The 27,654-nt window shown below is 48.5% G+C and overlaps 1 protein-coding gene across 1 annotated transcript; it reads left to right on the top strand.

The window, feature by feature from the left end:
* LOC311119457 (poly [ADP-ribose] polymerase tankyrase-1-like) lies at window positions 1-26,745 on the top strand (the record flags this gene model as incomplete). Its single annotated transcript, XM_084194146.1, has 16 exons — window positions 1-172; window positions 366-445; window positions 4,977-5,122; window positions 5,462-5,627; window positions 7,832-8,051; window positions 12,554-12,663; window positions 19,121-19,309; window positions 19,566-19,848; window positions 20,063-20,142; window positions 21,955-22,075; window positions 22,697-22,794; window positions 23,044-23,118; window positions 23,508-23,613; window positions 23,726-23,912; window positions 24,155-24,311; window positions 24,459-26,745. Coding segments are annotated over 16 exons (2,277 nt in total), but the record flags the coding sequence as incomplete, so codon positions are not given.
* Between the last annotated feature and the right edge of the window lie 909 nt (window positions 26,746-27,654).

The following is a 27,654-nucleotide window of genomic DNA, read 5'->3' as shown; positions in this document are numbered from 1 at the left end:
ATGAACGCCCTGGACACCTTGGGGCAGACGGCCCTGCACCGTGCTGCCATGGCGGGACACCTCCAGACCTGCAGACTGCTGCTGAGCTACGGAGCAGACGCATCCATCCTCTCACTACAGGGCTTCACCGCCTCACAGATGGGCAACGAGGCCGTGCAGCAGATTCTCAATGGTACGGAGAGAGAGGGTGTGAGTGTGTGTGTGTGTGTGTGTGCGCTTGACAGCTCTGAATGTGTGTGTACAGCTTTATCCCCTCTCCATTGTCTTCAGACAGTCTTTGTCGGTTCCATCGCTGTATCCTTTCTGCTGGCTGTGAGTGTGTTCCACTAAGACACTGGTTGGTGATAATGTGACTTCTCCCCCAGAAAATGTTCCAGTGAGGAACTCTGACGTAGACTATCGGCTCCTGGAGGCAGCTAAAGCTGGAGACCTGGACACTGTGAAGGTAGGATTCTCTTTTGAAGTGTCTGTGTGTGTGTGTGTGTGTGTGTGTGTGTGTGTGTGTGTGTGTGTGTGTGTGTGTGGTCCCTACTATAGGTATAGCTAGCTGACTCACAGGAAAAGGAAGGCTAGTAAGCAAGCTTACATGACAGTCCCAGGACCCGTTGATATGAAACTGTTATTTCTACTACTCCGTGTTATGGTGTATGAACTCACTGGACTGCATCGCCTTCAACTCAAGATATTGTGAGAATGTTTTGAAAACTTGCCAGTTTCATCACGGCTGCTTTTGCAGGTTGGATATGAACTAGGCTTTGGTCTCACATCTCACACTAATACTCACATTCTGCCTGCTGACTTCTTGTGCTGCTGTCAGAATGTTGAGTGTGTCACTCTTTAGACTGCTTTCCTCTCTCTCTCTCTCTCTCTTCTCTCTCTCTCTCTCTCTCTCTCTCTCTCTCATCTCTCTCTCTCTCTCTCTCTCTCTCTCTCTCTCTCTCTCTCTCTCTCTCTCTCTCTCTCTCTCTCTCTCTCTCTCTCTCTCTCTCTCTCTCTCTCTCTCTCTCTCTCTCTCTCTCTCGTCTGTGTGTGTTCACATCCCATGCGTGTGTGAGCATGTTCTCTGCAGACATCCTGCCCTCCTTAGAATGTAAACTGAGTATTTCTCTTTTCTCACTCACTCTCTGCAGACTGCCTGTGCTGCTGTCAGAATGTAAACTGATTTTCTCTCTCCCCCTCTCCTCTCTCTCCCCCCTTCCTCTCCCCCCTTCCTCTCCCCCTCCCTCTCCCCCCTCCCTCTCCTCTCTCTCCCCTCTCTCTCCTCTCTTCTCTCTCCTCTCTCTCTCTCCTCTCCTCTCTCCCCTCCCTCGCTCTCCCCTCTCTCTCCCCTTCTCTCCCTCCCCTCTCTCTCTCCTCTCTCTCACCCCTCCCTCTCTCCTCTCTCCCCTTTCTCTCTCTCCCCTTTCTCCCGCTCTCCTCTCTCCCTCCCCTCTCTCTCCTCTCCCCTTTCTCCATCCCCTCTCTCCTCTCTCCATCCCCTCTCTCTCCTCTCCCTGTCTCTCTCCGTCTTTCTCCGCTCTCCGTCTCTCTCCCCTCTCTCCCTCTCTCCGCTCTCCCTCTCTCCGCTCTCCCTCTCCCCTCTCCTCTCGCTGTCTCCTCTCTCTCGCTGTCTCCTCTCTCTCGCTGTCTCCTCTCTCTCGCTGTCTCCTCTCTCTCGCTCTCTCTCCTCTCTCTCGCTGTCTCCTCTCTCTCGCTCTCTCCTCTCTCGCTCTCTCTCTCCTTTCTCTCCTCTCTCTCCTTTCTCTCCTCTCTCCTCCCTCTCTCTCCCCTCTCGCTCTCTGCTCTCTCTCTCCCCCTCTCGCTCTCTGCTCTCTCTCTCCCCTCTCGCTCTCTGCTCTCTCTCTCCCCTCTTGCTCTCTGCTCTCTCTCCCCCTTATCTCTCTCCTCTCTCTTTCCCCTCTCTCACCCCTCCCTCTCCCCTCTCTCCTCTCTCCCCTCTCCCACCTCCTCTCCCTCTCTCCCCTCTCTCTCCACTCTCTTTCTCTCCTCTCTCCCCCTCTTCTCTCTCTCCCCCTTATCTCTCTCCCTCTCTCTCTCTCCCCTCTCCCTCTCGCTCCTCTCTCCCTCTCTCCCTCTCGCTCCCCTCTCCCTCTCTCCCCTCTCCCTCTCCTCCCCTCTCCCTCTCTCCCCTCTCTCTCTTCTCCCCTCTCCCCTCTCTCTCTTCTCCCCTCTCCTCTCTCTCCCCTCTCTCTCTTCTCCCCTCTCCTCTCTCTCCCCTCTCTTCTCCCCTCTCTCTCCCTCCCCCTCTCTCTCCCTCTCCCTCTCTCCCCTCCCTCCCTCTCTCCCCTCTCGCTCTCTCCACTCTTTCTCCGCTCTCTCTCTCCTCTCGCTCCCCCCTTATCTCTCACCTCTCTCTTCCCTTATCTCTCTCCCCTCTCTCTTTCCCCTCTCTCTCTCACCCCTCCCTCTCTCCTCTCTCACCTCTCCCTTCTCCCTCTCTCCCCTCTCCCTCTCTCCGCTCTCTTTCTCCCCTCTCTCCTCTCCTCTCTCTCCCCCTTATCTCTCTCTCCTCTCTCCTTTCTCTCTCTCCCCTCTCCCTCGCTCCCCTCTCCCTCTTCTCTCCTTTCTCTCTCTCCCCTCTCCCTCTCTCTCTCGCTCCCCCTCTCCCTCTCTCCCCTCTCTCCTCTTCTCGCTCCCCTCTCTCCCCTCCCTCTCTCTCTCCCCCTCTCTCTCTTCTCTCTCCTCTCGCTCTCTCTCCCCCCTCCTCTCTCTCTCCCCCTCCCCCTCTCTCCCCCTTATCTCTCTCTCCTCTCTCCTTTCTCTCTCACTCCCCCTCTCCCTCTCTCTCCTCTCTCTCTCCTTTCTCCCCTCTCTCCTCTCTCCTCTCTCCTCCCTCTCCTCTCCCCTCTCGCTCTCTGCTCTCTCTCTCCCCTCTCGCTCTCTGCTCTCTCTCTCCCCTCTCGCTCTCTCCTCTCTCCCTCCCCTCTTTCTCCGCTCTCCGTCTCTCTCCCCTCTCTCCCTCTCTCCGCTCTCCCTCTCTCCGCTCTCCCTCTCCCCTCTCCTCTCTCCCTCTCTCTCGCCTCTCTCCTCTCTCTCGCTCTCCTCCTCTCTCTCGCTCTCTCCTCTCTCTCGCTCTCTCCTCTCTCTCGCTCTCTCCTCTCTCTCGCTCTCTACTCCCCCTCTCCTCTCTCCTCTCTCTCCCCTCTCGCTCTCTGCTCTCTCTCTCCCTTCTCGCTCTCTGCTCTCTCTCTCCCTTCTCGCTCTCTCCTCTCTCTCTCCCCTCTTGCTCTCTGCTCTCTCTCCCCCTTATCTCTCTCCTCTCTCTTTCCCCTCTCTCTCACCCCTCCCTCTCCCCTCTCTCCTCTCTCCCCTCTCCCTCTCTCCCCTCTCTCTCCACTATCTTTCTCTCCTCTCTCCCCCCTCTCCTCTCTCTCCCCCTTATCTCTCTCCCTCTCTCCCCTCTCCCTCTCTCTCTCTCCCCTCTCCCTCTCTCCCTCTCTCCCTCTCGCTCCCCTCTCCCTCTCCCCCTCTCTCCCCCTCGCTCCCCTCTCCCTCTCCCCCCTCTCTCCCCTCTCCCTCTCTCCCTCTCGCTCCCCTCTCCCTCTCTCCCCTCTCCCTCTCTCCCTTCTCTCTCTTCTCTCTCCCTCTCTCCCTTCTCTCTCTTCGTCTCTTCCCTCTCGCTCCCCTCTCCCCTCTCTCTTCTCCCCTCTCCTCTCTCTCCCCTCTCTCTCTTCTCCCTCTCCTCTCTCTCCCCTCTCTCTCCCTCCCCTCTCTCTCCTCCCCTCTCTCCCTCTCCTCTCTCTCCCCTCTCCCTCTCTCCCCTCCCTCCCTCTCTCTCCCTCTCGCTCTCTCCCCTCTCGCTCTCTCCACTCTTTCTCCGCTCGCTCTCTCCCTCTCCTCTCTCTCCCCCTTATCTCTCACCTCTCTCTTCCCCTTATCTCTCTCCCCTCTCTCTTTCCCCTCTCTCTCACCCCTCCCTCTCTCCTCTCTCACCTCTCCCTTCTCCCTCTCTCCCCTCTCCCCCCTCTCCCTCTCTCCGCTCTCTTTCTCCTCTCCTCTCTCTCTCCTCTCTCCTTTCTCTCTCTCCCCTCTCCCTCGCTCCCCTCTCCCTCTTCTCTCCTTTCTCTCTCTCCCTCTTCTCTCCTTTCTCTCTCTCCCCTCTCCCTCTCTCTCTCGCTCCCCTCTCCCTCTCTCCCCTCTCTCTCTTCTCGCTCCCCTCTCTCCCCTCCCTCTCTCTCTTCTCTCTCCTCTCGCTCTCTCTCCCCTCTCCTCTCTCTCCCCTCTCTCTTCTCCCCTCTCCCTCTCTCTCTCTCGCTCTCCTCTCTCCTCTCTCTCCCCCTTATCTCTCTCCCCTCTCCCTCTCTCATCTCCCTCTCTCTCTCTCTCTCTCTCTCTCTCCCCTCTCCCTCTCTCTCTCGCTCCCCTCTCCCTCTCTCCCCTCTCTCTCTTCTCGCTCCCCTCTCTCCCCTCCCTCTCTCTCTCTCCCCTCTCTCTCTCTCCTCTCCCTCTCTCCTCTCTCTCTCCCCCCTCCTCTCTCTCTCCCCCTCCCCTCTCTCCCCCTTTTCTCTCTCTCCTCTCTCCTTTCTCTCTCCCCTCTCCCTCTCGCTCCCCTCTCCCTCTTCTCTCCTTTCTCTCTCTCCCCTCTCCCTCTCTCTCTCGCTCCCCTCTCTCCCCTCTCCCTCTCTCTCGCTCCCCTCTCCCTCTCTCCCCTCTCTCTCTTCTCGCTCCCCTCTCTCCCCTCTCTCTCTTCTCGCTCCCCTCTCTCCCCTCTCTCTCTCCCCTCTCCCCTCTCTCCCCTCTCTCTCTCCCCTCTCTCTCTCTCTTCTCTCTCTCTCTTCTCTCTCCTCTCCCTCTCTCTCCCCTCTCCTCTCTCTCTCCCCCTCCTCTCTCTCTCCCCCTCCTCTCTCCCCTCTCCTCTCTCTCTCCCCCTCCTCTCTCCCCTCTCCTCTCTCTCTCCCCCTCCTCTCTCCCCTCTCCCCTCTCTCTCCCCTCTCCTCTCTCTCTCCGTCTCGCTCTCTCTCTCTCTCTCCTTGCAGTCGTTATGCTCTCCACAGAATGTGAATTGTCGGGACCTGGAGGGTCGTCACTCCACGCCGCTGCACTTCGCCGCCGGCTACAACCGTGTGGCGGTGGTGGAGTACCTGCTGCACCATGGGGCCGACGTCCACGCTAAAGACAAGGGGTGAGTCTTGTTGGCTGGCTAGTTGTCTTTCTGTAGCCTTCTTGTTAGCTCAGGAATCTATATCTGTCAGTCTATCACCTTCTGTCTCTGCAGTGCTTTCATCTTCTCCACTCCACCATTCCTTCATCCCCCCAGATGATATAGAATCTCTATCAAAGATGGTATCTCTCTGTAGTGTGCCCTCAGGCTACATCTCTTATATTAGACCCTAGACACTTCAGAGTAGGGAGAGGCTCATCACCTTCTAACCCTCCCTCCCTCTGTGTCTCCCTTGCTCTCTCACTTTTTCTCCCTCTCTATCGCTTTCTATCCTCTCTCTCCCTCCCCCTCTCTGTGCAGAGGTCTGGTGCCCTTGCACAACGCTTGCTCCTACGGTCACTATGAGGTGGCTGAGTTGCTGGTGAGACACGGGGCGTCTGTGAACGTAGCAGACCTGTGGAAGTTCACCCCGCTCCATGAGGCTGCAGCCAAGGGCAAATATGAGATCTGCAAGCTGCTCCTCAAGGTATGTCCTGCATCTCAGGTCTGTGGGACTCTAAAGCAGAGTTAGTCAGTCTCCAGAGACTATCACACGCTTTCTCAACACCTCTCTGTTTCTCTCTCTCTGTCTCTCTCTGTCTCTCTCTCTGTCTCTCTCTCTGTCTCTGTCTCTCTCTGTGTGTGTGTTTAAATCCCTTTTACAGAGAGGTACTGTAGAAAGTCATAACAGTTCAGTATTAGAATTTTACCACATGCTAAAGCCCTGTGGTAGTTATACTGTTTATTACGGCTGAATAGCAGACAGGAACAACACTTGTGTTTTATGGACTTTTTTCATTAAAACATCACTGGAGAAGGGAGTTTTTAAAGGTGCTTACAGACGGGCCGCTGTAAGCGGCGAAGGTCTCAGACTTCAATGGGAGTAGGGCGGCAAAACGCAAGCAGTTTTGCAAGCGGCGCGGTTTGTGGTGCTCGCTCCCATGAACGGTGCCGCTGGCTCGGTGCTCAGTGCGCCGAAAGATTAAATTGGCAGAAGTCTTGAGCGGCCGCCGCGCACGGTTGACCAATGGGCAGAGTTCATCTTGTCAACCAATCAAACAATGTTTTAATGACAACATTTGAGCAGACGACAACCGGGACCACTGGTCTCTACACATGGTAGGCAGATCTTCACGCGATTCAATTGCCATTTACCATAGCCCGTGTGTAACCGCCTAATATGTTTTTGTTAATCATTAGTGTTCAGGAAAGGGGAAGGTGGGTACCTAGTCAGTTGTACAACTGAATGCATTCAACTGAAATGTGTCTTCCGCATTTAACCCAACCCCTCTGAATCAGAGAGGTGCGGGGGCTGCCTTAATCGACATCCACGTCAACGGCGCCCGGGGAACAGTGGGTTAACTGCCTTGCTCAGGGGCAGAATGACAGATTTTTACCTTGTCAGCTCAGGGGAATTCGATCCAGCAACCTTTCGGTTACTGGCCCAGCGCTCCTACCTGCCAGGCTACCTGCCGTTAAGCAGGGCCAATTTCTGTGAGTTATAAAATCATAAGGACCTCAGAAACATGTGCGTCTGAGTTGTAAGCTGGAGAGTTATTTTTGAGAGCGTTATCATAAAAGAACGCTAAGAGCTGCTGAAGCGTGTTACTTCCCACCTCATAGTTAGAGGGTAAAGTGTTGCATTGAACTTGATGCACATAAGAATAACCTTTTGAAGAAATTACTCCGTCACCTCACTGATCAAGTGACATGATTTCTATCTAAAGAGAGCTTATTAGTTTAGTTTCAGAAGAGGATATTTTCTGAACCATTTTAAAATGTCTTCTCAAAGGCACAATAGTCTCACTTTGGCATCTAAGCAACCAGCAACCATGGGTGCACCACCACCAAAACATATAACTCTGCCTAACTGCAGAAGCAAAGAGGCTCCCCTCCATATTTATTTTTGACAGTGAAGCTAAAACATATAAATGTGGCTCTATACTCCAGCATTTTAGGTTTGAGATCAAATGTTTCATATTTTACATTTACATTTTAGTCATTTAGCAGACGCTCTTATCCAGAGCGACTTACAGTTAGTGAATACATTTTTTTTTTAATACTGGCCCCCCGTGGGAATCGAACCCACAACCCTGGCGTTGCAAACGCCATGCTCTATCAACTGAGCTACATCCCTGCCGGCCATTCCCTCCCCTACCCTGGACGACGCTGGGCCAATTGTGCGCCGCCCATGAGTCTCCCGGTCGCGGCCGGCTGCGACAGAGCCGAGGCGACAGTACAACATGTCACATTTTATTTGAGGTGATTTTCATACATATCTGTTTTACCGTTTAGAAATGAAAGCACTTTATGTATCCTAGTCCCTCTATTTGAAGATGTCATAAGTATTATGACAAATTCACTTATAGGATATTAAAGTAGTCAAAAGTTTAGTATTTGGTCCCATATTCCTAGCACGCAATGACTACATCTAGCTTGTGACTCTACAAACTCGTTGGATGCATTTGTTTTGGGTTATGTTTTTGCCCAATAGGAACTTTTGATTTGATCTCGAATCCATTTGATCTCAAATCCAAAATGCTGGAATATAGAGGCAAATGTAAAATTGTAGCTTCACTGTTCAAATACATACAGAGGAGAGTGTATATTCATGTCATACAATTAAAGCTATACTCAGTGCTATCCCTTAGCAATCCATTACAAGCCTCTCTGCTCTGGTGGTCCCCTCAGCATGGGGCGGACCCGACCAAGAAGAACCGTGACGGTAACACTCCTCTGGACATGGTGAAGGAGGGGGATACGGACATCCAGGACCTGCTGAGAGGAGACGCTGCCCTGCTGGACGCTGCTAAGAAGGGCTGTCTGGCCCGTGTCCAGAAACTCTGCAGCCCAGAGAACATCAACTGTAGAGACACACAGGGACGCAACTCCACCCCCCTGCACCTTGCAGGTAAGACTGGCCACCGAGACATAGCCAGGGGTACATAGACATGACCCATCTAGTTTGACTTCTGTTACTGAAGTTCTGTTAACAATTATCAATGGCTGTTATACTTGTCAAAAGGGCCAGATTTGATTAATAGTTTAATCAAATCCAACTTTATTTGGCACATGCTTCATAAACAACAGGTTTAGACTAACAGTGAAATGCTTATTTATGGGTCCTTTTCCCACAATGCACAGTTAAAGATATACAGTATATATAAAAAGTGACACAAGGAAAAAAAAACACAGTGAAATTATGGTGGATACATTATGTACAAAAAAAGTTCAGATCAGCCACTATCCACTGCAGGAGTTAAATGCCATACCACGTGTAGCGACCGCTGAAGTAGGTGTGCTAGTGGAAGCTCATGGAAGCCACTGTATTTTCAAGCTAGGCGTAAGTGTGATTCTAGATTTCCGCAGTGTGTATAGGTCCGAATGGTCATGCAGTATGTGTAGCCAGATGGCCAGGGCTGTTGGGCAAGTCTGCCCTCCCTGTGTCTGTGGGAGGACAACAGATGGGTGAGGGTGAACAAACAGTCACAGGAGGCAACAGGGAACGGACCTGGGCTGAGTCAACAGCTGACCTGACACAACCCTCACACCACCCCATGTGTTTACTACAGTATGACCTCTCTCTAGGTGGCGGAGGATCAGGACAGACTCCCCTCGTCTCCCACACTTTCTACCACAGCTTGATTTCACAGTTAAATTAGCAACTTTAGACCGCACAGGAGAAATTAAGATGGGTGTGTGTGGTGATTCAACCTATTCAATTTCAACTGCTACCATGACCTAAAACCACTTTTTAATTACGTTTACGTGCAATACTACCACTTAAACTTAGTGTCGCTAGTCTATCATTCACTTCCATTCTGCTAACTAGAGGTCCGTGCCGCAGTGGAGGTTTCTCAATTATCTCCCTTAGCAGGACATTAAGTCCAATCAAACACCCTGCTGCTGGGAGAGGTGTGTGTGTAGTAGTGTTAGAGGTGTGTGTGTCTATGTGCCAGACGCCATCTCCCCTCACATTCACACCGTGAAGAGCTGACTATTACTTTGATTAGCAGTCTCCTCATTAACTCTTCCGAGTCGGCGAACGCTTCGGCGCGTTCAAATCGCGGGCCGGCTTTAGGACCGCGCAGCATCCAAACCAAGTGACGCAGAGGGCTGCCGTCGATTTCATGCAGAAATGGAGACCCGAAGCTACGTTTTGAGTGTTTGTTTCATGTAAATACACCAACTAAAACCAAAGTTATGATAATTTCAATTCCATGAAAAAAGTGCGTCAAAATATGCGCTCTTTTATGAGCGCTTTGCATTTATTATAATAACTTTGTCGTCTTTTGTGATAAAAAGGAACGGAAAAAAACGTGTGCTTGTGCTAACCCGGTTCTTCAGGATGCACACGAGTATATAAACATTCATTCCCATGACAACTAGCCATTGCGAAAGAACGAACGAGAGGAATTAGTTCAGTTCATGAGTAGTTTTGGAGAGTTTTTCACGAGTTAGTATTTCAATTGTTAGTATTTCAAGAGTTTTATTGTCAGCAGTATCGTTTTTGTGAAGCAATATGAGGCGCACACTTCACGTTGAACAAGCCGTCGACTTGTTATTCCAAATGAGCGATGAAGAAACTTTGGAAAGTTCGTCGTCAGACGACGACGACGACGAGCAGCCTGGGCCATCAACAGCCCCCACCCCCACAACAAGCCGACGGAGGCCATCACAGAGGGGGCGTGGAAGGAAGGATCAGGCCAAGACCAGGTCAAGATCTCCAGCCCAGTCAGCAGCACAGCCAGAACAGAGCTCTGAGCCATGGAAAACAGAGACTGATCCTGACACTGCCCCACAAGCCAGTAGGTTCATGCCCCGCAGACCACCAGGAGCCCAGGTGGATTTGCATTCAGGGCACACACCAAAGGACCTCTTCCTGCTCTACTTCGCCGCAGATACAATGAGGACAATCTGCAGAAACACCAACAAACAGGCAGCAAGAAATCAGCAGAAGGGGAGCAAATATCAGTGGACTGACGTTGATGTGGAGGAACTGCACAGATTTCTGGGTCTCCTCATCTACACCTCATTGGTGACTCTGCCTAGTATCCAGGACTACTGGAAACAAAGCCACATATTGTCTGTTTCATTGCCAGCGAAGGTCATGCCAAGAGACAGATTCCGGTCCATCTCATGGAACATCCACCTAAGTGATCCAGAGGAGGATGTCATAAATGACCAGCGCAAAGGTACACCCCAGCATGACAAACTGTTCAGGGTCAAACCTCTGATGGACGACATTCGCACTGCCTGCCAGGCTCATTACCATCCTAAGAAGGAACTGTCAGTCGACGAGAGGATGGTGGCTACAAAAGCCAAAACTGGCATGACCCAGTACATGAAGGACAAGCCTAACAAATGGGGGATCAAGCTCTTTGTGTTGGTAGAGTCTAACAATGGCTACACTCTAAACTTCAACGTGTATGTTGGGAAAGCACACACACCCAGCGTGCATGGACTTTCATATGATGCTGTTATGGACCTCATTCAGCCATCACATCTTGGTACAGGATACCATATTTATATGGACAATTTCTACACCAGCCCAAAACTGTTCCTGAGTTTGGGAAGTATGAAGTTTGGAGCCTGTGGGACCTACAGAAGCAACAGAAAAGGGTGTCCTAGTGGCAGAGAAAATGCCCTCACCAGCAAATCGAAGAGGGGGTCTGTGAGATGGATCAGAGAGGATCGCCTGGTCTTTGTGAAGTGGATGGATACGCGGGAGGTGTCGGTGTGCTCCACAATCCACCCAGCGTTTTCGGGCGAGACAATCAAGAGGAAGGTGAAGGAAGGACCTGGACGCTGGGTAGCAAAAGACATTCCCTGCCCTACCCCCATCATGGCCTACAATAAGTACATGGGAGGGGTTGACCTGTCAGACCAGCTTCTCCAGTATTACTCAACCCATCGCAGAACTGCTCGCTGGTACCGTACCCTCTTCCTGCATTTTTTGGACATGGGAACAACAAATGCATACATCCTGCACTGTGACATCAGTGCGACCCAACAGGTCACACCCATGACGCACAAGAACTTTGTGGCAGAACTTGTGGCCCAGCTGTGCGGAGTGACCCAGACAGGGGTTCCACTTCAAAAAAGCACCAGCCATGTTCCTGTGGCCATTGCCAATGTTGCAGAGGCCAAAGACAAAGCCACAGCAGGCCGCAGGGTTTGTCAACGCTGTAAACAAGTTGACAAGAAGAGGTTTGTCACACCATGGAAGTGCAAGGCCTGTGATGTGGCTCTCTGTGTCATTGTGGACAGGAACTGTTTTGAAGAGTGGCACAAATAGGGTAAAGGCCAGTGGCTATACCTACTTTTTTTGTAAATAGTTGTGTATTGCTTGTATATATCTCAAGAATACTTTTATATGTTCATATTTGCACTTTGTGGTTCAATTTGAAGCTTTTTTTTTCATTTTGGACAGAAACTGTTTTGAGGAGTGGCACAAAAAGGTTTAGGGTTAGAATAGAAGAAAAACGCCAGTGGTTATACCTACTTTTTATTGTAAATAGTTATTTATTGCTTGTATATATCACCAAAATACTTTTATATGTTCATATTTGCACCTTGTGGTTCAATTTGAAGCTTTTTAAATGCTTGGTTCACCATGTTTGAGGGTTTTACAATAAAAAAAACATCTTTTTTCTAAACGGACTTTGTGTTTTCTGTGTGTGTTTGGGTCCAGTGTGTTGAAATAGTATGTCAAAGTGAAAAACTTACTAACAGATCATATAGGTGAGGTTGTGCTGAAAAAAAAGATACCCAACATTGGTCTGGTAAACATTTCTTTATGTAGTATATCAGGGCAAAATTGAAGGTACCCAAAAACGGCCAAAAAAGCTCCAGACTCCGAAGAGTTAAAGTAGCAGTCAGAGATAGTCTGACAGTGAAAGAGAGACACACCGAGAGCAGTGTGTGGATCAGCATCGGGCTGCAGCTAATAATGAGTGTTAATTAGACTGGGTCCTGAAGGGGAGTAAAATAGAGGAACAGTGTGGATAGGGACAGTGTGCTCACCGTGCAGAGGCCTCCAACACACCACTGCGGAACTGATTTCTGGATTTCTGCTCAATTTCTCACACCATAAATTGCTGCAGTGGTATAGGGTCACTCCTCCTTTGAAGCTGAGCTCATTTGAGACCTTGAAAGAATACTGAGTAGAAGAGAGAGAGAGAGAGAGAGAGCGAGAGAAAGAGGGATTGAGATACCAGTGTCAGATGGAACATTGAGCCCCATGGTGCCAGAGTAATCCTAGAATTTGAGGACTAAAGGGACAATTTTGCACCTTTTTCCATACAAAGGTCTCTGAAAAGTTATTGCTGACCAAATGAGGCATTCATGGCAATACATATGAGCACATCTTTGTCTGTATTAACCCATGATGTGTTTGCGTTCCCCCACCAGCTGGCTACAATAACCTGGAGGTAGCAGAGTACCTGCTGGAGCATGGAGCTGATGTCAACGCCCAGGACAAGGGGGGCCTCATCCCCCTCCACAACGCTGCCTCTTATGGGGTGAGTACCATAACCTCATCCCCCTCTTCTCCAATCCATGGAGCACAGCCAAAAAAGTGGACTATTACTTATAACACCAGAATGGTTGGCATTGGAAAAATGTGTACCAATTTTATGGAAGGTTTACTTACTATTTACATTTACATTTACGTCATTTAGCAGACGCTCTTATCCAGAGCGACTTACAAATAGGTGCATTCACCTTATAGCCAGTGGGATAACCACTTTACAATGTTATTTTTTTTTGGGGGGGGGGGGGGGGGTTGGAGTAAAAGGGAGGGGGGGGTAGAAGGATTACTTTATCCTATCCCAAGTATTCCTTAAAGAGGTGGGGTTTCAAATGTCTCCGGAAGGTGGTGAGTGACTCCGCTGTCCTGGCGTCGTGAGGGAGCTTGTTCCACCATTGGGGTGCCAGAGCAGCGAACAGTTTTGACTGGGCTGAGCGGGAACTATGCTTCCGCAGAGGTAGGGGAGCCAGCAGGCCAGAGGTGGATGAACGCAGTGCCCTCGTTTGGGTGTAGGGACTGATCAGAGCCTGAAGGTACGGAGGTGCCGTTCCCCTCACAGCTCCGTAGGCAAGCACCATGGTCTTGCAGCAGATGCGAGCTTCAACTGGAAGCCAGTGGAGTGTGCGGAGTAGCGGGGTGACGTGAGAGAACTTGGGAAGGTTGAACACCAGACGGGCTGCGGCATTCTGGATGAGTTGTAGGGGTTTAATGGCACAGGCAGGGAGCCCAGCCAACAGCGAGTTGCAATAATCCAGACGGGAGATGACAAGTGCCTGGATTAGGACCTGTGCCGCTTCCTGTGTAAGGCAGGGTCGTACTCTCCGAATGTTGTAGAGCATGAACCTACAGGATCGGGTCACCGCCTTGATGTTAGCGGAGAACGACAGGGTGTTGTCCAGGGTCACGCCAAGGCTCTTCGCACTCTGGGAGGAGGACACAACGGAGTTGTCAACCGTGATGGCGAGGTCATGGAACGGGCAGTCCTTCCCCGGGAGGAAGAGCAGCTCTGTCTTGCCGAGATTCAGCTTGAGGTGGTGATCCGTCATCCATACTGATATGTCTGCCAGACATGCAGAGATGCGATTCGCCACCTGGTTATCAGAAGGGGGAAAGGAGAAGATTAGTTGTGTGTCGTCAGCGTAGCAATGATAGGAGAGGCCATGTGAGGATATGACAGAGCCAAGTGACTTGGTGTATAGCGAGAATAGGAGAGGGCCTAGAACTGAGCCCTGGGGGACACCAGTGGTGAGAGCACGTGGTGCGGAGACAGCTTCTCGCCACGCCGCTTGGTAGGAGCGAGCGGTCAGGTAGGACGCAATCCAAGAGTGAGCCGCGCCGGAGATGCCCAGCTCGGAGAGGGTGGAGAGGAGGATCACAGTATCAAAGGCAGCAGACAGGTCTAGAAGGACAAGAGCAGAGGAGAGAGAGTTAGCTTTAGCAGTGCGGAGAGCCTCTGTGACACAGAGAAGAGCAGTCTCAATTGAATGACCAGTCTTGAAACCTGACTGGTTTGGATCAAGAAGGTCATTCTGAGAGAGATAGCAAGAGAGTTGGCTAAAGACGGCACGCTCAATAGTTTTGGAGAGAAAAGAAAGAAGGGATACTGGTCTGTAGTTGTTGACATCAGAGGGATCGAGTGTTGGTTTTTTGAGAAGGGGTGCAACTCTCGCTCTCTTGAAGACGGAAGGGACATAGCCAGCGGTCAAGGATGAGTTGATCAGCGAGGTGAGGTAAGGGAGAAGGTCACCGGAGATGGTCTGGAGAAGAGAGGAGGGGATAGGGTCAAGCGGGCAGGTTGTTGGGCGGCCTGCCGTCACAAGTCGCAAGATTTTATCTGGAGAGAGAGGGGAGAAAGAAGTCAAAGCAAAGGGTAGGGCAGTGTGAGCAGGACCAGCAGTGTCATTTGACTTAACAAACGAGGATCGGATGTCGTCAACCTTCTTTTTAAAATGGTTGACGAAGTCATCCACAGAGAGGGAGGAGGGGGGGGGGGGGGATTCAGCAGGGAGGAGAATGTGGCAAAGAGCTTCCTAGGGTTAGAGGCGGATGCTTGGAATTTAGAGTGGTAGAAAGTGGCCTTAGCAGCAGAAACAGATGAAGAAAATGTAGAGAGGTGGGAGTGAAAAGATGCCAGGTCTGCAGGGAGTCTAGTTTTCTTCCATTTCCGCTCAGCTGCCCGGAGCTCTGTTCTGTGAGCTCGCAATGAGTCATCAAGCCACGGAGCTGGAGGGGAGGACCGAGCCGGCCGGGAGGATAGGGGACATAGAGAGTCAAAGGATGCAGAAAGGGAGGAGAGGAGGGTTGAGGAGGCAGAATCAGGAGATTGGAGGGAGAAGGATTGAGCAGAGGGAAGAGATGATAGGATGGAAGAGGAGAGAGAGCGAAGGTTGTGACGGCGCATTACCATCTGTGTAGGGGCAGAGTGAGTAGTGTTGGAGGAGAGGGAGAGAGAAAAGGATACAAAGTAGTGGTCGGAGACTTGGAGGGGAGTTGCAGTGAGATTAGTAGAAGAACAGCATCTAGTAAAGATGAGGTCAAGCGTATTGCCTGCCTTGTGAGTAGGGGGGGACGGTGAGAGGGTGAGGTCAAAAGAGGAGAGGAGTGGAAAGAAGGAGGCAGAGAGAAATGAGTCAAATGTAGACGTAGGGAGGTTGAAATCCCCCAGAACTGTGAGGGGTGAGCCATCCTCAGGAAAGGAACTCATCAAGGCGTCAAGCTCATTGATGAACTCTCCAAGGGAACCTGGAGGGCGATAGATGACAAGGATATTAAGCTTAAATGGGCTAGTGACTGTGACAGCATGGAATTCAAATGAGGAGATAGACAGATGGGTCAGGGGAAAAATTTAGAATGTCCACTTGGGAGAGATGAGGATTCCTGTGCCACCACCCCGCTGACCAGATGCTCTCGGGGTATGCGAGAACACATGGTCAGACGAGGAGAGAGCAGCAGGAGTAGCAGTGTTTTCAGTGGTAATCCATGTTTCCGTCAGCGCCAAGAAGTCGAGGGACTGGAGGGTAGCATAGGCTGGGATGAAGTCTGCCTTGTTGGCAGCAGAACGGCAGTTCCAGAGGCTGCCTGAGACCTGTAACTCCACGTGGGTCGTGCGTGCAGGGACCACCAGGTTAGAGAGGCAGCAGCCACGCGGTGTGAGGCGTTTGTGTAGCCTGTGCGGAGAGGAGAGAACATAGATAGGCAGAGGCATAGTTGACAGGCTGCAGCAGATGGCTACAATAATGCAGAGGAGATCGGAATAAAATGAACTAAAAATCTGGGAAAGGAGAGAGCGGGGCCTCCCTCACCACAACTCCCAAATATAACTCTCCCAACTTCCACCTCAGAAACTATAATTGTTGTAAACTACAGCGGTTCAATGTTTTCTAGGAATAGACTAACCTAGTTTATTCAGCTAGCTAACTAGGTGCAGTATTCACAGCCAGCTAGCATGCCGGTCTCCAACAGCAGGGTTTAGCGCCAATACTCAGCCACAACAACCACCAGTGTATCAACATGCAAGCAGATCGTTCGTGTCCGTGTCTAACGTTGTGGGTTAGTCCCGACAGCTTGAGCGAGTCCGTCGTCAACTTATTCAGCCAGTTAGTTAGCTAGAATAGTTAGCAAACTAGCTAGCCATTGCTTTCAGACAAAGAAGAACCCCTCCTTTCACGGCACGAAAACACAGAGAGAGCCAAACTAATGTTAACTAGTCACCCATGTCCCGAATTCCTTGAGCGACTCGGGCTATCAATATGTAAAAAACAAAACAAGTGTAGGTTATGACTTACCCCTAGCAGCTACTGTTAGCTAGCCAAGTGCAAAGCTAGCCAATATTTACAGAGCCAATCAGAGCCCCTCTCTACTCCTGTTCCCCCACACGGCCTCTCTGTGCTTCCTCCTTATGCCAAACACATTCTGTTGTGTTCCTGAGTGTGACACATTGTGTCGTGCGTGTAAATGGTGTGCTGTAGAGGTCCCTCCAAGGCTGAAGAAACTCATAAACTTTTCATACAACACTGCGTTTCATCATTCATTTAGTAGGGAAGCACTGCCGTGGCCTAGTGAGGAAGGCGCAGTGTAAACTCTGGCTGATATGGAGATGATACGGAGAGTGGTCACAGAGGAAGAGAGAGAGAGAGAGCACAGCAGCACTGACAGGAAACACAACCTTGGTCTAAATCAAACAAGCTAAATAAATGTCCAAGCCACAACCAAACCCTCTCCCACCCTAAATCAAACACAATCTCAGTGACAGCTCTGACCATTGAGACAACACAGATGGGGAATCTTGGCCATTTGTTAAGCAAATAAGCAGTCCAAATAGTCGTTGTTTGTGTTGTTTATGCCATTGTTTAGTCCAGTAGTAGTGTGTGTGGCCCTGGGGACATAATTAGGGCCCAAGCAGGAAGCTTGGAGCATGCTGTTGTTTACATAACAGTCCTGGGTTCTGGGCTGGCTCAGTCCAGTCCAGCGCCTGCTACCCTTGGCATGGGTCCTGAGAACTCCTCCTGCTGCCTAAGTATCTGCATGTGTGCTGCTCTGACGGCCACGGTGTGGGTTTGGTGTACAGTTGAAGTCGGAAGTTTACATAAACTTAGGTTGGAGTCATTAAAACTCGTTTTTCAACCACTCCACACATTTCTTGTTAACAAACTATATAGTTTTGGCAAGTCGGTTAGGACATCTACTTTGTGCATGACACAAGTAATTTTTCCAACAATTGTTTACAGACAGATTATTTAACTTATAATTCACTGTATCACAATTCCAGTGGGTCAGAAGTTTACATACACTAAGTTGACTGTGCCTTTAAACAGCTTGGAAAATTCCAGAAAATGTCATGGCTTTAGAAGCTTCTGGTTAATTGACATCATTTGACTCAATTGGAGGTGTACCTGTGGATGTATTTCAAGGCCTACCTTCAAACTCAGTGCCTCTTTGCTTGACATCATGGGAAAATCCAAAGAAATCAGCCAAGACCTCAAATTTCCAAACGCCTGAAGGTACCACATTCATCTGTACAAACAATAGTACGGAAGTATAAACACCATGGGACCATACCGCTCAGGAAGGAGATGCGTTCTGTCTCCTAGAGATTAACGTACTTTGGTGCAAATCAATCCCAGAACAACAGCAAAGGGCCTTGTGAAGATGCTGGAGGAAACGGGTACAAAAATATTTATATCCACAGTAAAACGAGTCCTATATTGACATAACCTGAAAGGCCGCTCAGCAAGGAAGAAGCCACTGCTCCAAAACCGCCATAAAAAAGCCAGACTACGGTTTGCAACTGCACGTGGGGACAAAGATCGTACTTTTTGGAGAAATGTCCTCTGGTCTGATGAAACAAAAATAGAACTGTTTGGCCATAATGACCATCGTTATGTTTGGAGGAAAAAGGGGGGCCAAGCAAGCCGATGAACACCATCCCAACCGTGAAGCAAGGGGGTGGCAGCATCATGCTGTGGGGGTGCTTTGCTGCAGGAGGGACTGGTGCACTTCACAAAAGAGATGGCATCATGAGGAAGGAAAATGATGTGGATATATTGAAGCAACATCTCAAGACATCAGTCAGGAAGTTAAAGCTTGGTCGCAAATGGGTCTTCCAAATGGACAATGACCCCAAGCATACTTCCAAAGTTGTGGCAAAATGGCTTAAAGACAACAAAGTCAAGGTATTGGAGTGGCCATCACAAAGCCCTGACCTCAATCCTAAAGAAAATTTGTGGGCAGAACTGGAAAAGCATGTGTGATCAAGGAGGCCTACAAACCTGACTCAGTTACACCAGCTCTGTCAGGAGGAATGGGCCAAAACTCACCCAACTTATTGTGGGAAGCTTGTGGAAGGCTACCCGAAACGTTTGACCCAAGTTAAACAATTTAAAGGCAATGCTACCAAATACTAATTGAGTGTATGTAAACTTCTGACCCACTGGGAATGTGATGAAAGAAATAAAAGCTGAAATAAATCATTCTCTCTACTATTATTCTGACATTTCACATTCTTAAAATAAAGTGGTGATCCTAACTGACCTAAGACAGGGAATTTCTACTAGGATTAAATGTCAGGAATTGTGAAAAACTGAGGTTAAATGTATTTGGCTAAGGTGTATGTAACCTTCCGACTTCAACTGTATGTGCTCCTTAGGCCCATGGGTCAGCTGGTTGCTGGCAGGCCTTGGCTGACCTTGACTGGGCCTGGCCATCTATATTCCATAGGGCCACTGTGTGTGGTGATGATGCATGTCAGTGGGCTCGGCTCAACACTCTGAGATGATTACAGAACACTAGACATGTCAGATAGATGTTGATATGGTTTCTAAGTTCTCTCTTTCAATACGATAAGCATAGGAGTCATTTAATTGATTAACTCTTTCATACATTGAATGATATTTGTTTGGGGGGGGGTCATTCAGATTTAGCCTAACACGTTCCTGTTGTTTCTCCCGCAGCACGTGGATATAGCTGCTCTCCTGATCAAGTACAACACGTGTGTAAACGCTACAGATAAGTGGGCCTTCACCCCCCTCCACGAGGCGGCGCAGAAAGGCCGGACCCAGCTGTGTGCTCTGCTATTGGCCCACGGAGCTGACCCTACAATGAAGAACCAGGAGGGACAGACTCCACTGGACCTGGCTACGGTACACACACACACACACACGTAATTACCTCAGGTAATGGCCTCTCACAAAGTCATTCTGCCCTTTAATACTGGAATACACAACTGTAGTTTGTTAGGAGGATTTCAATCATGTTCTGATATTGAGAAGTAATTAACTTTGGGCAATTAAGAACTTCCTACAGATGAATGAGGTAGATGGTGTACTGTGTAAATCAATTAATATGTTTATCATAGTATCCTCATTACATGTCTGTTTCTTGTCTCCTCTGTCTCAGGCTGATGACATCAGAGCGCTGCTGATTGATGCCATGCCTCCAGACGCCCTGCCCAGCTGCTTCAAGCCTCAGGCCACGGTGGTCAGCACCTCAGTGGTCAGCGCCTCAGTGGTCAGCGCCTCAGTGGTCAGTGCAGCGGACATCTCTCCGGCCTCTACGCCATCCTGCCTGTCTGCAGCCAGCAGCGTAGACAACCTGGCCGGGCCCCTCAGTGAGCTCACTGTGGCTGGAGCCACCGGGCCTGCAGACGGAGCCGCCGGGTCCGACAGGAAGGAAGGAGAGAGTACGTAACCCTTCCGTCTTTTATATATATCATAGATCAAATATAATAAAACTTTGTGTCCAGCCAAGGATGGACAGTTTTCTTTGGCATCACCATACAATAATTATTAAAAAGTCACATAATGCAGTCATACATATGAAAAAGAGTTAGTCTGAGTAGACTGTATTAAAGCGGTCATTTGACATATTGTTTGTTTTTGTGTTTTATTGAACAGCCATCCTAGACATGAACATCAGCCAGTTCCTGAAGATTTTGGGCTTGGAGCACCTGCGCGACATCTTCGAGAGGGAACAGGTAAATGCACGTATCCTAGTGGTCCCTGTACAAGCCAATCACCTTCACCTTTACTGTTACCCAATCATACACCTCTGTCACTCACGTCACAAGCCTAAAAAGCTAAACTCTCAATCAATCTGTCATCCATGCCCTCTCTGTCTGCAGCTGCCCTTTTTACTGGAGCTTTGGATCTTTTGTCAGTCAGTCAGACAGTCAGTAGTATTACTTGCCTCCTTATCCATAGACAGATCATCTCAGACAGGCTGAAGTCAGACTTCACCGTGCTGCATGGCCAGACACTATGAAATGACCCTTATGCTGCCCCCACTGCTCGCTCTCTCTCGTCTCTTTCTCTGCATGTGTCTGGAGCAGCTCAAAGTACCCCGTGTCTCCGGCAGGGTAGTTTAGACTGACCTCTTCATCCCACCACTGATTGATTTTATGGGGGTGTTGGGTTCCACGCTGAGCGGCGTGCGGTGTTAGGGGTGTGCGGAGCGACATGTCAGGTGAAATCAGGCTGGGGACACGGTAGCCATGCTGGAACAGAGCGGGATCTCATTTGCACATAGATGAGCAGAGAGGTCCCTGCAGCGAGGGAACGGGAGTGCAGAGCGAGGAGTGAGGTCAGGAGAGGAGAGCAAATCAGAACTTATTCAACCTTCTTGTCTCTCCTAAAGACAAGTTCAGAATCAGAGCAACCTGGCCAGGAAAGGAAATAAGTTACATGAAGGAGGGGGTTCACTGCTAAAGGAAAGGGTTTGTCTTTCAGATGTAGAGAAGCTTATGAGATGTAAGTGGAGTCGTTTGGTCTCGTACCAGATTGGTTTTTGGTTCCTCACCATTATCACTGCATAACAGATTCCGCTCCAGCCATTACAACAAGCCCGTCCTCCCTAATTAAGGTGACACCAACCTCCTGTGCTGCATTATCACATCTGTATGTGAGTCACATGTGGGGGGTTCCTTTTCCTGATTGATTAGACAGGGCCAGCGGCCCGGTGGCCAGTGGGTGACAGACCTGTCTTACATGTGATGGATAGCCAAGGAGGAGGCTCTTTGAGATTGGGAGTGGGAAAGAGAAAATAGGGGATTCAGCCTTAGAGGATATATGCTCAGAGAATAGCAATGATGAAGGGTCCCCCACACACAGTCACTAACCTACCACACTCACACCACGGCCTCTCCATAGAGTCTCTATATTACACTCTCTCTATGTGATTGTGTGAGCGTTTGTTTATTTGTCCATATCTGAAGGTTTGTTTTTGTGAGTAGGCTAGATGATGCTGTGTGTTAAGGATGAGGATTCTCCAGTGTTGTTGATGAGTGAATATGCATTTTAGTTGTCACCCATTTAAAGCCCTCTCTTCTCCTCATCCACTGGCTAAGTTTATCCCCTCAGTGGGTGGAGAGATTTTTCACAACTCACTGCACTGGCCGGATGACTGAGGGTTTACACAGACAGACAGACAGACACAGACAGACACAGAGAGAGAGAGAGAGAGAGCTCTAAACCATATCTTGGTAGAAATGGGTCATGCTAGGCTGCAAACAGTGCTAGAAATAAAGGTGGCCAGTAAGTACATTTAACCAGACAACTAAGATAGACACAAAAATATACATTTTTTTAATGGAATTTGTTGAGATTCGTCATCCGAAATGTCACATTATTTGTAGCCGTCAGTGACTTGCTGTTCTCTGCACTGTCACTGGCTCTTGGTTCTAATTATATTATGATTGGATGTGTTTTTTGGACAGCCACTCCGATTGGCTGTGTTTAGGACACTGTCACTGCTCCTGTTTTGATTGGCTGATTGTTCTGTTTCCGTGCAGATTACGCTGGATGTCCTGGCTGATATGGGCCACGAGGAGCTGAAGGAGATTGGGATCAACGCCTACGGTCACCGCCACAAACTCATCAAAGGCATGGAGAGACTCCTGGGAGGACAGCAAGGTCAGAGAGACAGATCTCAGCCAAGATACTGCCAGCTGGATCATATTACATTCATCTCATCCCATATTGATTTCATATTTAAGCACACTCTTATACAGTATAGTGACTTAATTGGCCACATTCACGAGAGTTTAAGGTTATTAAGTAGGACTGTTTAACCTCTTATGAAATAGTACCACACATGCACACTGCTGCTAACCCATACCCAATGTCTCTCAGTACAACCTCCTACTCATAGAACGCCACCTATTGCTCTGTGTTATTATGGTTTCTCATAGTTAGAAAAATGTATTGAAGTGTCACTCCACTATGATGCAATTTATACAAAAGACAGATTTATTTATTTTAAACCACATTGTGGACCACTCAAATTGAGTTGAGACACTAAAGTCAAACATGGTACAGGCGTCATCTATACTACATTACATCATCTATACACATATATGCATAAAACAAAACAAAGTCAAGTGGATAAAAGGACAATTAGGCACTTGTAAAGAAACGTCTCCGTTGGATAAGGCGGCAGGCTTTGCCGCAGGCATTTACATTATTGTTACCTGATAAAATTTCACAGGATAAATGATTTTCATATGTTGTTGTGTTATTTTCCCTCTTCTCCAGGTGCTAACCCGTACCTGACGTTCCACTGTGCCAGTCAGGGTACGGTGCTCATAGACCTGGCCACTGACGATAAGGAGTTCCAGTCTGTAGAGGAGGAGGTATGTACTACTATAGCTATCCTCTACCATGTAACCACTGCTGACGTAGCTCTGATTGGACCAAGGGCTACTTGCTCAGTCAGCAGCACACCGACACAGATCATTTCCTCAATCATATGGACAATAGAAAACAGGCCTTCATTCAATTAGATTCAATCAGTGTTAGAACTGGACAAGGTAGACTTAGCAGAAATAAGGACATTGAACCAAAAGCTCTGTCATGATAACTCTGTTTTACCATCCTTGCAGTTGCAAAGTACGATCCGAGAGCACCAGGACGGGGGCAACGCAGGTGGGGTCTTCAGCAGGTACAACATCCTAAAGGTGAGTCGTAGGCACCTGGAGAGGAGACAACCCCCCCAAATCCCTATTCATCCTCAGTAAACACCTCTCTAATAACTGCTCTTGAGTGGCGCAGTGGTCTAAGGCACTGTATCTCAGTGCTAGAGGCGTCACTACAGACCCTGGTTCGATTCCAGGCTGTATCACAATCCGGCCGTGAGTCCCATAGGGCGGCGCACAATTGGCCCAGCGTCGTCCGGGTTTGGTCGGGGTAGGCCGTCATTGTAAATAAGAATTTGTTCTTAACTGACTTGCCTAGTTAAATAAAGGTTTAAAAAAATAATAATAACACTGTTGTGTGGAAGATATGAGCATGTGGGTAGTTCTGTTGAGTCTGACTGTGTGTGCTCTGTCCATCTGTCTGTCTCCAGATCCAGAAAGTCGTGAATAAGAAGTTGAGGGAGAGGTACTCACACAGACAGAAAGAGATCGCTGATGAAAACCACAACCACCACAACGAGCGCATGCTCTTCCACGGTAGGTTTCACCAGTACCTCTACCATTTACCTATCATTTCTGGTGAAGAGACACAATTCTCTTATAACTTTGTTTCTGAATGAGGGTTGTTTTTTCCCCCTTCCTCTGCCAGGCTCTCCATTCATCAACGCCATCATCCATAAGGGTTTTGACGAGCGGCATGCCTACATCGGGGGCATGTTCGGAGCGGGCATCTATTTCGCAGAGAACTCCTCCAAGAGTAACCAGTACGTGTATGGGATAGGAGGGGGCACTGGTTGCCCCACTCACAAAGACCGCTCCTGCTACATCTGCCACAGGTCAGACTCACTCCAGACAATCCTAAATAATGTGTGTGACGTGTAGTCTGTACTAATCATGTGATGTAATAATCCATGTGATGTGTGTTGTGTATTGCAGCCAGTGGTTTGTACTGTTCTGATGTGTGTGTTATGAATGAACTCAAGTTGTGTGTAATGTTCTGGTGTGTGTTAAATTGTTTATTACAGGTGTGTGTGTGTGTGTTTTGTTCTAATGTGTGTTGGGTTGTTGTGTGTTGCAGGCAGTTGTTGTTCTGCAGGGTGACCCTGGGTAAGTCCTTCCTCCAGTTCAGTGCCATGAAGATGGCCCATGCCCCCCCTGGACACCACGCTGTGATTGGCCGGCCCAGCGTCAATGGACTGGCCTACGCAGAGTACGTCATCTACAGAGGAGAACAGGTCAGTCGAACACACACACCTTACACAAGAGCCACGGTTCCACAGTGCACGTCTGTAGAAAAGCACATACTGTAGATGTGTTGAGACTGTATGGTTGGTGTTTATCATGACAATGACTCCTCTGTCCTCTCCCACTGTATTCCTCAGGCGTACCCAGAGTACCTAATCACGTATCAGATCCTGAAGCCAGAGAGCACACCCTCATCCACAGCCGGAGAAGAACAGAAGTCCTAGTCCAGACTCAACCAGACCAACTCACACCCACCTGTACTGGGAAAGAACCAACCACAGAGACTGTTACCAGAAACACTTCACACATTCTGGGCTGAGACGGGACAAACCACAGCCCCTTAACTCAACTCCACAACAATGGAAAGATTTCTTTCCTCCACTTGTTTTTTTGTTGTTGCATTTCACTATAAATGACCAGTTTCTCACAACCACAACCCATTTATTTCCCCCCCCCTTTTTTTGTATTAATTTCTTTCCTCATCCTTCTTCAGTGTTTACATGAAAATGTTGCCTTCCCGGGGATTCGTCTCTCGAGTCATGTTGTCGCCCCCTAGTGCCCATCTCCTGGTCTCTCGCTCATGGTTGCCCTTGGTGATTGTTGTCACTGGTTACGGCCAAATAGAGAGAACCAAGCGGATAATGGTTAGGTCAGGCATGGGGACTCAAAGCTCATTGGTTAGTGGTTAAGGTTAGAGATGGGGACCCAAAGCTCATTGGTAAGCGGTTAGGCTCAGAGATAAGGAACCATGGCAGTCTGCCTTTACCTGAGTGTTAGCTGCCCTAGTGAAGCCTGGCAGAGGCTCCTCTACCTATCCCTCAGACAGGGATAGAGATCAGGGTGGGTGTAGTAGTTTATATACTAGCCTCACTCCAAGCCCTGTGTCTTCAACAAGCCTGGCAAGGGAAGCTTCAGTATAGAGACCCCGGACCCAGATCATGTGTGACTAAAAAGACAACCAATAACCTCTCCCTTTCCTTTCAAGCACACTAATATTTTAAGCAAAAACTCATAAAAGCATTAGACCTCATTTATCCTATTAGCTCTGTATTATTTTTGTGATATTTCCATAATGGTTTTACGCTATTGTTTTGACTGTTTTTAGAGATGTGTACACTATAATGGGACCATGTCAAAACTGGGTCCTGATGTTTTTTTTTAAGTTGATGATATATAATATTCCTCTCTGGGGCCATTAGGGTTTTCCTCTCCATTCCTGGATTTGATGGAACATCCTCTGAAAGGTATCAGATTGGTAACACAGCAAATGTGATTGGGACTCAAATGGAGTTATGCGAGAAAGTACAGCAAGCTATGACACATGTATTACTATTATAATTACTGTTATTTGTATTTGTATTATTATTATAACATTACTTTGCACAAGAAAACACTGAACATCTGACGTTTCATGACCATTGCCCATCCAGTCAAACTCATCTATTAATGGATTTGCACTTTTTAACAGGAATAATTTTTAAATTATTTGAAAATTAATTGAAAATATCGTTGACAAAAAGATGTCCAGTATTGTACAGTGTGTAGCGGACGATGCCTTTGTATAGCTCACCATGTTGTTTACGGATGAAGAGTGGGCTGTATTAGTACTGTAAATTAAGTGGGGGTTTTTGTGGATCTTTTATGCTTTGGGTTTTTTCTGGGATGAAATTGAGTTTTTAGTTGAGTGAGTTGCTCAATTGTACCCTCTTAAGATTGTACCTGTATGAACTGTTTGCAGCTGTGTTTTCATCTTTTCTTGGTCACTTTTTGCCACATTCGTCCCTCTGCTCTCTGTGCTCTCTCTGAGGCGTAAACAATAACATTTCTTACTTCCTACTGAATGTGTCTACCATCCTCTGGGAAATAGCAGTTTGAAGCGACAGAAGAAATAGTGGCTGATTTGAATGCCACAGTCTGTGAATTGGAAGACAGTGTCTCTGTCTCCTCTCTCACTATCTGGTTCTAGCTGCATCTTGCTAGTGTGGTGCTGCGCTTTCCCAGTTATTTCCACTGCTAGGAGCACTAGTCCTCCATAACTGCCTGTGCTTTGACCTGAATGTTACTACAACCTGGAGTGATTCCCAAATGGCACCCTAATCCCTATATAGTACACTACTTTTGACCAGTGCCCTATTGGCATTGGTCAAAGGTAATGCACTATATAGGGAAAAGGGTGCCATTTGAGACGGAACCCTGGTCTCAATCTCCACTCCGCTTTCCTTCATACCAACAGCACCTGGATAGAGCCTCGCTGCCTCTACCTACTTCCTACTACAGTTCTTATCTTATTTTTTAACCGGTTTATTTTGTTTTCCTGGTGCTGAAAGATCCTGCAATGACCCACTCACAGCTGATCTGCAGACTAATGTAGCACTCCTCAGTGTTGTAAAGAAGTCTTAATAAAGTACATAACATCACATCCGACCAATGCCTATTACCTGCTACTTTTCTCACAATTAAGTAGTTCACTGAAGATTGTTTGGTCTGAATGTTAGACTTTGAATGGCTTTTGTTGAAGTTAAATGCACAGAATATGTGTTCCTCTAAAGGAGCAGGGCCTTGTATTGGCTACAGCTTATATCTCTTTCTACCAAACACTACATACTGTACAGGACTTTCATGGAAATGTCTAGAGGAACAATTCACTAGACACCGAAACCGTATTGTCCATGCTATGCATTCCTGTAGAGAGTAATTGATTTCCTGCAAAATGGGGGAGATAAATAGGTGTGAGGACCGAGTTAACCATTACCTCAGCGATCACATGCAGGAAAAGACGGATGTTTAATCAATCCTCTCATTCAGAAGGTCCATTAGAAGTCAGTCGGTCAAACCAAGAAATCTATCCTCCTGTTTGTCACACAGAGCTAAATTGTATTCTCTGCTAGATGATGTGGATGGCCCTAGAGCTTGTATGATGATGTTTGTGCATAGTGTATAGGCCTATACATGTATGGAGGGGATATGCTCACATCTGTAAAGTGGCAATTGATTAATACTTGTAGTCTGACAGAATGGAAAACAATAATGAAATCAATGTATTATAGCCTGTATTTTTGTTATTAAATGGCTAGAGCTGCAGGTTAGTCCCCAATGATGTCATCGTTATAGCCAACAAACTCCTACAATGTGATTTAGAGGCGAAGCTAGAGGCGAAAAAAACCCACTAGATCACCTTTACTCCACACACAGAGACACATACAAAGCTCGTCCTCCATTTGGCAAATCTGACCATAACTCTATCCTCATTATTCCTGCTTAGAAGCAAAAACTAAAACAGGAAGTAGCAATGACGCTCTCAATACGGAAGTGGTCCGATGAAGCAGATGTTAA

This window comes from Coregonus lavaretus (genome assembly GCF_964263955.1).
Source record: "Coregonus lavaretus genome assembly, contig: HAP1_SCAFFOLD_4107, whole genome shotgun sequence".
Taxonomy (NCBI): Eukaryota; Metazoa; Chordata; class Actinopteri; order Salmoniformes; family Salmonidae; genus Coregonus; species Coregonus lavaretus.
This window is presented reverse-complemented; position numbering and strand designations above follow the sequence as displayed.